Source organism: Tamandua tetradactyla, chromosome 1 (assembly GCF_023851605.1).
Source record: "Tamandua tetradactyla isolate mTamTet1 chromosome 1, mTamTet1.pri, whole genome shotgun sequence".
Classification (NCBI taxonomy): domain Eukaryota; kingdom Metazoa; phylum Chordata; class Mammalia; order Pilosa; family Myrmecophagidae; genus Tamandua; species Tamandua tetradactyla.
In genome coordinates this window covers 206,650,698-206,663,870 of record NC_135327.1, presented here as the reverse complement: position 1 = coordinate 206,663,870, position 13,173 = coordinate 206,650,698, and the positions used below count along the sequence as shown (strand labels likewise).

Sequence of the window (13,173 nt, the reverse complement as noted above, 5' to 3'; positions counted from 1 at the left end):
AAACATACATGTACATTAAATTATATAAAATATATTCATGTATATTAACATTCTCATTCATGTACATATACAGTCTTGAATTTTATTCCTTATGTAATTTTTTTGCTTAAATTTTACATAAGCTTAAATTTTAAAAATATTTCAATTAATAATATGGAAGAACCTGTCACTTTTCTATTAAAACCATCTCTGTGGGCTCATATTACATTTAGAATATAATACAAATTCCTTATAAGGCCTGGTCTGGTCTAATCCCTGCCTTGCCTTCCACCCTCTTTTGGTATCTTCTCATAGTTTAGCTCTCAGCTTAAATGTTATTTCTTCAAGAGGTCTTCCTGATCTTCCTATATAAAATATCCACTACCAATAACAGTACGCCACTTTGCCTCATTCTTCATTTTAGTCCCATTCTTGTTTTCTGTCATAACATTTGTTACAACTTGTAAAGAAAGATACTTAGTTTCTTTTTATTCCTCCACAGTCTCATTCATTAGAATGTAGCTCCATGAAGAAGCAGCCTGTCCCTTGTTACCATTTTATTCTTCCTAGCACCCTGCCTGGCACATAGTAGACACTCAATAAATATCTTGTTGAATAATAAAAAGCAAATGTCAAATTTGAAATGAATTCAGGTAACGAAAAATTTTATATAAACTAAGAGATACTTTTGCAAATATAGTATGGTTATAGGTGATTGTTTCAAATAAGAATGACCACAAAAAACTTCTTAAGTATTTCATCTGTTGTATACATATGAACCTTGCTTTTTGGTTAATGTTTTTTGTTTTTTTGCCTGTATAGTCTGATAGGAACTCAAGTTTTAATCCCTCAAATGAAGAGAATAAGTTATTGAGTATCTGCCCCATGCAGCGGCACATTTACATGCATTATCTAACTAAAATTCAACATCTCTTAAGGGATGAGGAAACAGGTTTCCTTGTAAAGGTCACTTAGTAACTAAATCTAACTCCCAAAATTTCTCTGAAAACAGGTTTGTCAGAGTTTATTTTTTAACTCTATTGCATTATTTTTCATGTTCCAAACATGAAAATAAAAATTACATTGAAAGGAAATGGCATAACTGAAATGTGTATAAAAAGAATGGAATTCTGAAATTTATTTCGATTATGGAAGGGTTAATTATAAGGTATGAATAGTACCTCATGACATGTGTCTTTATATAGCATCCTTGCTATGTCAGCTTGTTCACTGTCTGCTGTAATTAAAGACAGATATGACCTATTACCAATAATCTAGAAAAACAAGACTATTAAAATTAATACAGCCATTTAATTTTCTTTCAGTTCAGCAAAAGTGGACATATACCATTTCAAACCAAAATGTATATTTAAGGAAATATTTTTAGTGAGAAATATCTACACACATACAGTCCAACCATATTATACAATCAAAGGCTCACAATATCATCAAAATAGTTGTGAATTCCTTACCATGATCATTTTTATAACATTTGCATCATTGCATAAAAAGAAAAAGAGAACCCATACATCCCATACCCCTTACCCTTCCCTGTCATTGACCCACAATATTTCAATCTACCCAATTTTTACCAACTTTATCTCCCCGTATTATTTATTTATTAGCCCCCCCTCCCCCTTAACTCATCTGTCCATACCCTGGATAAAAGGAGCATCAGACACACGTTTTTCACAATCACACAGTCACACTGTAGAAGCTACATATGGTTACACAGTCATCTTCAAGAATCAAGGCTACTGGCACACAGTTCAGTACTTTCAGTTACTCCCCTCTAGCCACTCCAATACACCATAAACTAAAAAGGGATATCTATATAATATGTAAGAATAACCTCCAGGATAACCTCCAAACTGCCTGAAATCTCTCAGCCACTGAGACTTTATTTTGTTTTATTTCTCTCTTAACCCTTTGGTCAAAATGTGTATTTTAAATAAAGTTCAGGTAGCGAAATAAAATTCTACAGGCAGCCTTTATTCTACACTCAACAAAACCATAATTCTCTAAGTCTTGAATGGCCTCTTTACTTTTGAATTATGGGATATTATGGATACAACCAGAATTATTCAAAGCACTTATTAAAAGCCTCTAAACTCAGATAAATGTATATGTAATTATAAAGAATAACATTTTCATCATTTAGTGTACTATAGTTTTTCCTTTGGCCAGTCAATTCTATATTACCAAATATCCTAAACAGTTTAAACCCTAACATTATTATCATGAAAGTATAATTTTGTAAATTTAATGTTTATAAAAGATATTTCTCAAAATGGAATATAAATGGTATTGTTAAAATGCACACAAAAGAAAAAACAAAAAATATTCAACCTCCATAGAAAATCACTGTATTGTGGAGAAGTAGTTGAGCATCAGCTTTGAACTCTTCATAACTCCGGTATTTCCCTTCATTCACTTTCTGCAGGGAACATAAATCAAAATGGCCAAAGAGTTACAAACGAAAATGTCTATTTTTGTTATGTTAACAGGGTTCAAGCATGGGACACAATAGAATTTTTCAAGGATGATGTTAGGACTACTTCTGCTATACATAAGGATTGACAGAATGTGCTTAAAAGAAATTAACAACTCCATTTGTACTTTGAATATTATAGTACAATGAAGGATGGTTGAATCACATAAACTGCAGCCACACGTACTCTATATTTATTTACTGGAGTGAACTTTGCAGCTTGGACTTCTCATTTTGCAACAATGATGAAAGCTGCTACTAAGCTTTGTAAATAATAAACTGGTCTGTGTAGCTGATTACTAACTGTATATCTACCAACTTTATAACACAGGAAAACAAAGATTGAAAACTAGGACTTATAGACACTGTGACATTTTACCATAACTACTAAGAAGGTACATTCATATTTCTGAATTGGGACTAGACAAATTTATAAATAATTTAAAAATATGTACCAAGGCTATGGTAGAATTTCTTCTATATTAGAGTCACATATTAAAAAAATTTCAGTCAATGGATTTTCTATAACGTTGCCTCTGGCTGCTAAAGAGATGGATTACGGAAGAAATGTGAGAGGTTTTTGAGGCAAAAATTTTGTAACAGTGTATGACAATTGTCTAGAAGTAGCAAGGGCCATTTTCTTATCTTGGTGAGAAATTTAGGAAACTGGCTGGGAAAATAGCTTGAAATGCTAAACATGCTTAAGAATAACTAAGAATTCAGTCATCTCTTTCTTTCCCTGCCTTTGCCCATGCAGAGTCCTCTCTCAAAATGGCAGCTCCTATGGAGATCCTCTAAGATCCAATTCAGTTGTCATTTCTTCCATGAAAGCTTTCCAGATTCTCCCATTTGGAATTACCTGCTTCTTGTATGACAGAAGTTTACAAATATTGAAATAAATGTTCTAATACCAAATTCTGATTTTATTGGTCTAGGATGAAGCTCAGGCATTAGTATCATTTAAAAGCTCCTACCAATGATTCCAATATGCAGCCAAGTAGCAAATAGTTTCTCCATAGCATTCCCAACTTTGATTTTTGCACTTTTTATGACTTGTATTTTGATTGTGTTTTCAGTCTGGACTTTACACCTCCTGAAGCATAAAAATCATGTCTACCTCTTTATTTCCCTTACAGTACTGTTGCTCATAGTAGGTACTTGCTAAGCACATTGCCATTAACAACACAGCTAGTGTCGTCAGCCACTTTAAGGGAACAACCCTCATTTGTCCTTTTTGTTAAAAAACTGTGTAAATGTTTTATTGGATTTTGTAGTAATTTATAATTAAATATTAACAGGCTCATTAATAATCCTCAGTTATAGTAGATAAAATTAATAACTTTAATTAAAAAGAATAATTTTCTAGTTAAAATCTTTATTTTATTCATATTCATTTAATTATTTCCCAAGACTCTATATCAGATCATGCTCTAATTTTTATCTGAGAGAAATCTCTAAGTATGGCTGTTAACCTGGAAACCATGTCCAGAAATAAATTCTCTGTATCTGAAATACTAAGTTAATGAGGCTTCATACAGCAAGCACTCTTTATAAGTATCAAGAATCTGTAAGTCTTAAGACCAGATCTTTTTAAAAAATAACACCTAATTTGCATTAGATTAAACACATAGGGAACTGTAAAACAATAATGCCTCATTGAGTAGTTAAGACTTTGCTGTTTTAGTAAGAAAGGGGTGGTGGGGGGATTGTACTGTCAAGGAAAAAAACAGTGACCAGAATTATTGCTTAATTGTTAAGTATTCTTTCAGTTGATAGTTAAAAAAAATAGGTAAAATAGAAATAAAAGGAACTGACTTTACCTCTTGTATGGTGGGAACATCAACAGCTGAATGTACCAGCCTCCTGTACATCGGATGCTTATTATCTTTCCCCTTTTTATTGAGATCAATAGCCTAAGAGATTGTTAGACAAACCAACTTTAAATGTGGCTAAATAAAGACAAGTAAAACATGAATTCCTAAAACTCAAAATATTTTCTATCTCTAAAGATAAATCTTAAAAGAAGTACCTTAAAATTTAACTGGAAAGTATATATGTATTATATAGATTAATGTAACACTGCATAAGGTTTGATAAAATAGTTCTTTTGGAAAATTCCTTTTCATTTTAAATACTGATTATCAATGATACTGTTTATTCTGATAAATGAAATTAAAATGTAAACATTTCTAATCTAATGACAATAAAAATAAAAATGCCTGTGTCAAAAATAAAGACAAAACTTTTTAGCCTTTTATAGAATGATTTACACAGACAAAGCAATATGTCAGCAGTGGTTTCATACTTCACATTCTCTATGTAAATATATTATTTTTCAATCACTCACTGTTTAAGAATGAACTAAAGTAAAATATATTTGGGGAAATTTTGAAAGATTTCTTCAGCAAGACTCACCCGCTCCTTCATGCGGGAGACAATGAATCTCAGGTACGTGCTCATCTCCTGTTTGTTTGTATTTTTCTTCTTAATGCTCTGTAAAAAAAAGAAAGACCAAATATAAATTCTGATAATCTGTGTCTATATTCATGTAAAATACGTGCATATATGAAAGATTAGAGTATTCAAAGATTTTTATTAAAAAATATACTTCCAACACATTTCATAAGGAGGAATATTTGAAACTTGCATATAAATTAGCATTTAATGTTATAAGGTGTGTACTAAAAAATATTATGTTTGCTCAACAGAAAATCTCAGCGAATTATGCATTTATTTCTTTAGTATTTTAAAACTTCAGCCAGTTCTCAGATGAAAAGATATAATATACATAATGGAAAATAATTTAGTTTACACAAAAATCTATGGCTAAATTCTTTAGGGAAGTATCTTAAATTAGCAATACTGAATGGTGAATTTTAATATAACATTATTCTTTCTTTAAAAAATGTATTAAAATCTGTCACTTAAGAATTCTGTACATTTACAGCTACATACCCTGACATTTATTTTAAAATGTAATATTTATTCAGTTATAACATCTATTTCTGTTAGGCTGGACTTAAAGCTAATTAAATTCTTCAGTTTATCTCAGAAAATCCAACTTCACTTGAAGAAAAAAGAGATAGGATTCCAACTTTTATCTTTCATTTCTACATAGCTAGGAAACAAAGACAAACATTCTTATTATTTAGTCAAGGTCAAAAGGTATAACCATCAAGACATTCATTACAATGGTCTAAAGGAAAAACAAAGGCAAACTGAGCCATTTGATGTAATTAGGTCATATTTAGATTATGGTCACTATATAATGTATGTTTTAACTTTTCCAGGCCTCTAGGTTATGATTCTCTGCCAGTGGTATTATTTCCCAAGGAATTTTGTACACAGGAGGTCATTTTAATATGCTAAGTACAGGAGAAGAAAGAACAAACATTTTTAATAACTGTGAATTCCTTATCTAGGACTTAATAAAATTGATTTCACATACACAGAATATTAAAATATTTGAATTAACAATGGAAAAACATTTTACTATCTGGAAACTAAATTTTATTTTGTATATTTCATATTTATGGTGCTTTTATCCACTTTTCACCTGGATTCTTTGGCAATACAGAGACATACCCAATACTACTGAATCTGCACCAGAGATGTATTGATAGAATTTTTCTAAAATTGAGTTGAGCTGAACAACTGAGCTGGAATTTCTAGGGGGTAGGGCCTGTGTACAGTATGCATTTGTTCATTTATGTATTCATTAATTTCTCAGTTGGCTGTGATGCATAGCCACAACTGGGTACACCAATAGTATAGATAAAGAGTTGATCTTTATCTATATTCTATCAATATTGATATTCTATCAATACATCTCTGGTGCAGATTAAGTAGTATTGGGTATGTCTGTATTGCCAAAGAATCCAGATGAAAAGTGTATAAAAGCACCATAAATATGAAATATACAAAATAAAATTTAGTTTCCAGATAGTAAAATGTTTTTCCATTGTTAATTCAAGTATTTTAATGTTCTGTGTATGTGAAATCAATTTTATTAAGTCCTAGATAAAGAATTCACAGTTATTAAAAATGTTTGTTCTTTCAATGCATTGAGATTTCCTGGACAACAAACTTATAATTAATGTAGCTTGAAAATTCTCATTTTTAACAGGACCCCTAGGTGATTCTCATGCACACTAACATTTGAGAACTATTTGCTGCCTCTTCCCTTAGGCCAGAGAAGAGTAGGGAGTTTTCAGATGCTCAGTTTCTGCATTCTGCAAATTGTGCAGAAAGAAGGAGCTCTCCATCAATTAGTAGCATAATCAGCTACTAATGCTTTTGGACAAATGTTCTTGTTAGCTTGGACATCCTTTCATGCACTGCTTCCTATTTTAAAGAAGCAGTTTGGTGAACTGTCAGTGAAGGGAAGAGAAGGGGTAAGAGGGTTCTTGGGAAACCTAGATTCTTTCAAAAAGAGGGGAGAATGAAAAATATGTCTAGTTAACATGCTCGATTATCATGCGAGCTCATGGGTGCACTATTAAAACTACTGATCCCAAATATCAACCTGATGATTAAATTATAAATTTATGAAAGTGATGGCAACCTAAAACAGGTTTAGAAATCTTATTAATACTGTTTGTAGGGTTATAGTGCTTTCAATAAAGTAACATACTATTCAAAGGATATGCAACCAACCCTTCATGTAACGCCAAAATACAATTTTATGTTCACTAAATACTATGCCTAGCCCTTCCCCCAATCAAGCAGGGTGGGAACAGTCTCTCTAGATCTTTCTTTGGATAACTCGAGCTTATTTGGAGCAAATATAGCACTTGAAGCCTGAACTCTCCTAGTGCTGGGATGCTTGGGGTCACTTGTGTAGTGACAGTAGGAAAGGCTACCTGAGCCCTTTGGAACTAGCCTCACTGCATCTGGCACAATACAACTAGGCTTTTATTTTCAAAGCTGCTGTGTAGATCTATTTTACGTAGGCACAGGAATATTTTTATTCTTTCTGCACTCCAAACATAAACCTATGAAGTACGTCACCCTGTTAGTTTGAATCTAACCTCTTCTGTTTTTAGAGCCTTAGAAAATAAAGCAATACAAGTTTTCTTTATAGGCAAAAATTATGCATGGCTAGAATCAGAATTAATATCACTGTAACTAAAACATCCTTAACTGTTTTATTCTTTCTTTGTATATATAAGACACTTTGAAACACTATGGGAAAGAATATTTTACTCTGCTTGGTAACTTGTACACTGACTATCATGTAATTACCTACTTAAAGTAAAGACAGGACTGTTTTCAGTTCTCACTTTCTTTTCAGAATTTACACAAACCATGGCTATTACATTTCTCACAGTGCTTTAATTTTGGGTTTTATCTGTTTAAATGTTTTTAAATGAATTGCTACTTTAGTGTAACCATGAGCAGCAATATCTTTTTTAGGGGATGAAGCTGAAAACAGTTCATGCTGAGAGCTTTAACTTCCCTAAGCTAAATGGTAAAATAGAGGATGGAAATCTGATTTTGTATTATGTTTAAATTTGTTTAGAGCCAGGTTGCTAGATTATCTCTTTTCATCTAAAAGCAATGAAAAGCTATGCTCTGAGCTTGGAAAAATTACTATTACAGAAAAGTGTAAAGGAGAATAAGGGAAGGAATGGATGACTCCTGTAGTTAAATAATATAACCCATACAATTCTTCATAGTTTCTTCTAGCAGAAAACTGTCCAAAATGCCTTTGAAATATTATCTCTATATGTTAATCCAAGAAAGCTGTATATATCATTTAAGAAAGTGCTACTTTGACTTAGATATCTGACTTCAGTATTTATCAACTCTGGTTCACATAGAACCACATAGAAAGCTTTAAAAAAAACCCATGTCCATTTCCATCAAGTTCTAGAACAGGCAAACTTAGTTCTAGAAAGTTTGCCTGTTCTGGAACTTGATGGAAAATAATCAGAACAATGATTGTCTAGGGCTAGGGGATGGGTGTGGATATACTGGGCCAGGAACATGAAAGACCTTTATGTAGTGATGCCTATGATAGCATATGATAGCCTACATCTTGATAGGATTTGGGTTGTATGCACTTGTCTAATTCATTAAATGGTATACTTAGGATATGTGCATGTCATTGTAATGTAAACTTTACCTCAAAGGAAAAATCCCACGAATGCCTAGTTGTCCCCCCCTCCCCCACAGATTCTGATAAAATTGGATTGGAAGTGTGGCCTGGGCATTTATATTTTTAAAAGCCTCCCCAGGTGTTTCTAAAATGCAGTCATGATTGAGAACCAGTGCCCTAACTTCATAAAAAATACTTTTAATGAGGACAAATATGTACAGGCACAGCATGCTGGATTAAGTTCAGATTTTAACCTTCCCTGCTATTATGAGAAAGTATAAAGTGATATATATTCAGAAAATATTATGTTCTTGAGGTTAACATAAGTTGTCGTTTTAAGTCTCTGAATTTATTTATACATATAAATAGGAACGTCTCTCATTATATATGCCAGAAAATCCATGTCCATTGCCTATTTTTATTAACTACTATCCTATACATCTTTTTTGGTGACAAATATGGGATTCTGTTGAAAATGTAGGGCTACATCAGACATTATAAAGCCATCCTCAAGAATTTACATATATATATAATAAGCAACTTGAGTGGGTATATGCGAATGATGTGTATTTAAGAAGTGTATGTGAATGATGACACCTAGAGTTGTTTAGCCAGTCTGTGAGGTTAATATGATAATAGTCTGATAACTAGGCTGTTTAAGGCTATACCAAAGAGTCTGATAGCAAGCTGCTTATAAGCTAAGAAGCTTTCTTAGTGAACTGAAGCAAACAAGAGAGAGGACCATGAACAGAAGCAAAAATCTCTACCAATAATTTGTAGAGACAAAACATTTGCTGTAAGATGCTTTCACATTTGATAGACTTGTGGGTTTCACTGAATGCATTTCTTTCTAACCCTTTCCAGTTATAACTAAAGATTTATTATTGCACAAAAGAAATCAAAAGAGCATTGCTACTTCTCCAGGACTGCACTATAAGAATTCTGAGTATATCTCAGGTAACATATTGTGGAGTTGCCTTATGCCTGTTCAAAGCAAGTGTTTCAGTTGGTGCTGTTAGCAAAACCAAGTCATTTACATAGCTTGAGAAAAAAGCTACTATAACTAATAGAAATTAAAGGAATAGCTACTAATGTAAATGCTATTTTGTCTCTAACTAAAGCATGTTCAGAACATGTTCAGAACAACAGGGTGAGAGAAACATAAAAATGATGCTTCATATTATCTGTAGATATTTCAGATCCAATTCTTCCTCAGCTTTCAAGAAAGAATTTACCTATTATCTGTTTGTAACCCTCAGGATTTTTCAATAGAGGCTACCCTGTGACAATATGCCAGTCAGAATTCATCATAATAAAGCCCAGTAAGTATTGCTCACTTGCCTGCATATGGAATTGAATTTGGTCCACATTTACAAATAATCAAAAAAGAAACCATTACTACAAAGCTAAAGTTGTCGCATCCATTTTAAAATGAAAACAATCACATAGCAGAAAGCTTAGTTGTTAATGTTTGTATAAGACAATCTACTAAAGTAAGATATTACTATTAAGTTATAGATAATTGTGGGGCTGTTTTCCTTTAAGGAAAAAATAATTAAAAGTCTTGAACATCTTCTTGAATAAGAAATTCTTGTACCAGTTATATATAATTACTGGGCTGCATCAAATCAGATGAGTCTAAGATAAAGACCACACACAAAAAAATTAGTAAAAGTGCTTCAGGCATACTCAGTGCCTTACAGTGTTTTTTTGTTGGAAGCAAGTATTGGCAGTTTTTGGTTCTATCAAATTTTATCCACAGCTGATTGATAATGGTGCCCAAACACCATTATTTGAAAGAATGTTCAGTATTAAAAGCCTTTATTAGTTTAGAATTTTCAGTGCTTCCTAGAGACCCAGCTTTTCAGTTCTGAATACATATTTTGACAATATTCAAGAGAAAGAAGTGTGAAATCAGAAATTGAGATGTCTAATATATCAGTTGAATAGAATATATTTATGTTGCTATATTTTATCACATCCAAGTCCCCAGGTAAGACAAAGGCTTCAAACTTTCTTGGGGATTCAAAATATCTATAATGTTCTTCCCACAAGACACTAGACTACACAGAGATCAGCAAACTTTTCCTGTAAAGGTAGAGACAAAAATTTTAGGCCTTGTAGCCATAAGGTTGGTCTCTGTAGCAACTACTTGACTCTGCAAAAGCACAGTTGTAGTGCAAAAGCAGCCCTAAGGAATACATGAATGCATGAGGGAGGATGTATTCTGATAAAACTTTTGAACACTGCGATAAATTTCTTATAATCTTCACATCTCAAAATATTTATTCCTCTTGACTTTTCTTCAACCATTTAAAAATATAAAATGCATTCTTAGCTCAGGGGTGGTATAAAACGGGTTCTTGTACAGTATCTGGCACATAGGAAATGCTCAGTAAATATTCGTTAAATTGAACTGACAACCTTCATTACTAACCCACTTTACTCGAAAAACTCTTCCATGTAGGGGAAAACTCAACGTAACAAAACTCCTTCCAAAATTGGAAAGTCATTCACACTCAAGTCTATTAGCATATTCTGACAAATATAGACCATTCTGTTTATTTCCAATGTGTAAACTATCTCACTGCTATGTAGCAGTGATAGAGGCCTAAATATCAGTTATTGACCTCTAACAACCAAGAATGACACCACCAATCACTCATTTAAATGCTATTGCGCTTACTTGCATCTGTGATTCTTGCTGGAAATGCAGATTCCTGAGCCTCATCTACCTAGACTAGGTCTGGGGTGCGAACCTGAGGTTGTGTTTTCTTGTTTACTTTTTTGCATGAACAGGCTCCAGGAATCAAACCTGAGTCTCTGGCATGGAAGGCAGGAATTCTGCCAGTGAGCCACCATTGCACCGCCCTGGAGGATGATTATGGTACTAATGGTACTAATCTGCATATAAATTGCCTGTGTTGTTTTAGGAATCAAGAAGCTCCAAGATCTCCATAACCCTTTGTAATTACAGAATACAAAGGAATCAAATTTTATCTGCACATAAATTGCCTGTTGTTCTGAGGCTCTACAGTATCCTTAATGACCACTTGTAACAATGGAATACAAAGGTATCATGAAGAATTTTTAAGAAATATAAATATTTGAGACTTTAAAATAGAGCTGGTCTAAGTGAAATAGGGATGAGGACCCACAGTCCTGCCCACTTCTGCCTCTGATAACCACCAGTACCCCAGCAGTTCAACAACGAAAATCATTTTCTAAAAACATATCTACATTCACAGTCTTTTCACCCCACGTACCAGCACATTGAAATCAACTCTGTCTACAGGTCAGAAAAGCAGGCCACTGAGTACAGTGTATCATGCCTATTGCCAGTATTAATAGTAAAAGATCTGACTTACCCAATTCTGCTTGCTGAATAAACCAAATTTAACAACATGAGAGTCCATGTAGTTCTATCTTAAATATCCCACAGCCAACCCAGCAATAGTTACTTACATTCTAGTTTCTGACTGTTTATATATTTTAAATGTTTGTTAAAGGAGTTTTAAGAGCATCCTCTAAGCTGTAAAAATGTCTTCCTACTGACAAGTGAAAGTTAGACCTCAGGAAAGCCAAACTACTAAGGATATTTTAGAATGGATTCATGGGGTATTTTGGCAAATAAGACTACATTTACAGTGCACTTTGTAGTCAATAAATTAATCCTGCATAATTACTAATGGACAGCTTGTCCATGTTTACATAAAGATTTACAAAAACAGCAATGAAGGCTACTTTAGCTATATCTATACTTACTAATTTTTACAAAGTCAACTCTCTTGTAAATGAAGTCAGCACATTTTGACTAAGGTCAACAGTTCAGGTAATACCAGTTGTGTAGACATCCAGTCTTGGGTGATTTAACAAGTTTTAAAGTATCTTCTCTAAATTCATTGCTACGGGCCAAAACCAACTATTAAAGTATCTAGTGTTTCTAAATCCACCATACTCATAGATTGACAAAGAAAATATTATCTTAGAAAGAGGAGTGTTAATGAATGTAGGAATTTTGTAGTTCAGTATGAATACATTTTTGGTGGGTAACTTTAAGTTACTTTGTGGTTTGCTACAGAGATTTGGAGGTAGTAAAGATAAGTTCAGAATAATTTTCTATGGAACACGGTCTTGTATCTATTTGTTCCTTCTCCTTCTACACAACTAGTCAAAAGAAAGACCAAGATTCAAGATGCAGAGGCAGCATGTATCTTATTCCTCAGTAGGATAAGCTTTCCCATTCTTTTCTCAAAGTGACTTAAATGTCTCTGTTTTCAGGTCATGGTGTATCACTTGTTCCTTCCTTAATGTAACTTAGGTTCAGCCAGTGGGAATTTCCAGTTTCTCCAATTTCCCATGTCCTTTCCCTTCCCACTCAGCATTTCCCATTGCACAAACAACAAAAAGAAATTGTGTGTATACTTATTACATATTTTTAGTTCATCAGTATTAGAAACATTAAATGACCTTTCTACTTACCTAAATTAAATTTTAATCATGGGCTGGTAGCAACCAGCCCAATTATCTCTTTAATCCTTTATAGTTAAAAATAAAAGATAAAGTTCAATTAAGATGGAAAAAAAACACCTAAAGAAAAATC

The 13,173-nt window shown here is 32.9% G+C and overlaps 1 protein-coding gene across 17 annotated transcripts in view; it reads right to left on the bottom strand.

Moving 5' to 3' along the window:
• The window catches only part of ZMYND11 (zinc finger MYND-type containing 11), a 153,871-nt gene that overhangs the window by 27,672 nt on the left and 113,026 nt on the right, over window positions 1-13,173 (bottom strand). For 14 of the 17 annotated variants that reach the window (XM_077151670.1, XM_077151676.1, XM_077151672.1 and 11 more), the window contains 4 exons: window positions 4,886-4,963; window positions 4,291-4,383; window positions 2,329-2,416; window positions 1,161-1,216 (listed from right to left, as the gene is read on the bottom strand). In XM_077151670.1, the coding sequence (XP_077007785.1) occupies window positions 1,161-1,216; window positions 2,329-2,416; window positions 4,291-4,383; window positions 4,886-4,963 (315 nt within the window). The remainder of the gene's footprint in view (window positions 1-1,160; window positions 1,217-2,328; window positions 2,417-4,290; window positions 4,384-4,885; window positions 4,964-13,173) is intronic. The other 3 variants (XM_077151677.1, XM_077151679.1, XM_077151682.1) reach the window with 1 other exon arrangement.